The sequence below is a fragment of the Solanum pennellii genome, chromosome 7 (genome assembly GCF_001406875.1).
Source record: "Solanum pennellii chromosome 7, SPENNV200".
Classification (NCBI taxonomy): Eukaryota; Viridiplantae; Streptophyta; class Magnoliopsida; order Solanales; family Solanaceae; genus Solanum; species Solanum pennellii.
In genome coordinates, this window is record NC_028643.1 from 20,400,250 (window position 1) to 20,402,064 (window position 1,815).

A 1,815-nucleotide genomic window follows, 5' to 3' on the forward strand; every position below is an offset into this window, starting at 1 on the left:
AGGACAATCATGGTAGACTCTTTTCTGTAGAATAGACTCCCCAATAGGTGTAAATATAGAGAAGGGTTCATTATGTTTTTCAGGAAGAATCTCAAACAGATTTGCAACATAAGGAGTTACAAAAGATAAACTTTTTCCTGGTTCTAACAAAGCATAAAAATAAAACATAAAGACTTTGATCATACCCATGACAACATCTGAATATTTCTCTTACTGTTGGCGGCTATGATTGTATAAAGACAGTTTGCCCCTCTGCGAGTACCAGAAATGGCTCATCTAGGTACAGCCCTATATGGTGGAGCAACTGATGAAAATTGAGCTCTATTGCCCGCATTTCCACCCCCTTGCTTATTCTTAGGGCACTCTCTCATGAAGTGACCCTCTTGACCACATTTGAAGCAACCTGTCTGGCCATCACGATATCTACCGGGGTGGTTTCTATCACACTTAGCACATGAAGGATCCCAACTCCCTCCTTTTGCCACAGTACCTTGAGATTGTGCTGGTCTAGCCTTGAAGTTATGAGAATTGTGGGTGCAGATGCACTAGAAGATGATGGTGCATGCCCCTTTTGTTTCTGGAATTGGGTTGACACGAACAATGTTTTTGTTGCCCAAACTCATTCCCAGTCTTGGCCTTCTTTTTTCTGTACTCTTCTTTGTTCCCCAAAATTTCCTTTTCAACTTGCTGCACATAGACCATTAGCCTCAATATGTCCATGTCACCAATTACCACTGCATCCCTACCTTCTTTGCTTGAACCATGACCTAACGTAGCAACAAACAAGATCATTATTCTCCCCATATCCTTCACGATCTCCGGAGAATAGCGTGACAGTTCGGTGAACTTTAACCCATACTCGTGCACACTCCAGGAGTACCATTTCAAAGTGAGGAACTCCCGTACCTTTGCTTCTTTCAGTTCTCAGGGAAAGAAATGCTGAAGAAGTCTATTTCAAAGCAAGCCCAACTTGGATGTGGTGTATCCTTAGCTCTACCATCATTCCATTGCTCAAACCAGTTTTTAGCCACACTCTTCAGTTGATATGCAACTAACTCAACACTCTTAGCACCAACCATATGCATCACTTCAAACACTTTTTATCAATTCCTCCATAATGTTTTACGGATCCTCTGTAGTGCTTGATACGGCGAAGCTAGTAGGATTCATTCTTAGAGACTCACGAATCCTCGAGGTGTCATCCCCTTCTTATCGAGCTCCTCTCTGTTACCAGACTTGGTGGTTACTACTTGACTTAACATCCGGATAGCTTCTTGTAATTCTGCGTTGGTAACCTCTCCTTGGGGTTGCACATCTGGAGCATTTGGTAATTCCTTTTCTTGAGCTTTACATTTCTCCTAGCTGGAAGACCTCTTAATGCTCTTGGTGGAGGAATTGTAATCTGAAATACGCGCACTCAAGAATTAGAGAGAGACTTTTAGAGATAAACTCTAACGCACAAAAAGAAGTATGAAAGAAATGAAGAAATTCCTAAATGTAGTAGCCACCTAATCATAGATGTGGCGCTCTTCAAACCAATGACTAAGGACCTTAGGAAACATCTTCATAGACTCCCTACGACACTTGACCTCTGTGTTCTGATACCACACGCCTCGAGATTACACCCTGGGCGGACTGGCACTCGGTGACCATTGTTGGCCTCGAGCAAACCCTTGACTTGACTTACTTAACTCAGCGGAAGACATACTCAATAATAAAATAAGAACAATCTTCTAAATAAGTTAAATTAATGTCTCTGCCAAAATCACACTTTAGTATCAAAATGAAATATGTGAAATAAAATAGACTCAACTG

The 1,815-nt window shown here is 41.5% G+C and overlaps 1 protein-coding gene across 1 annotated transcript; it reads right to left on the reverse strand.

Annotated features, from left to right (window-relative positions):
* Positions 1 to 272: 272 nt before the first annotated feature.
* On the reverse strand, positions 273 to 804 carry LOC107024903 (DNA-binding protein HEXBP-like). The gene is made up of 2 exons (XM_015225829.1): positions 600 to 804; positions 273 to 490 (listed from the first exon to the last, which is right to left on the reverse strand). Exons 1-2 carry the CDS (start codon positions 802 to 804, stop codon positions 273 to 275), a joined length of 423 nt encoding a protein of 140 aa, XP_015081315.1.
* Positions 805 to 1,815: the final 1,011 nt, after the last annotated feature.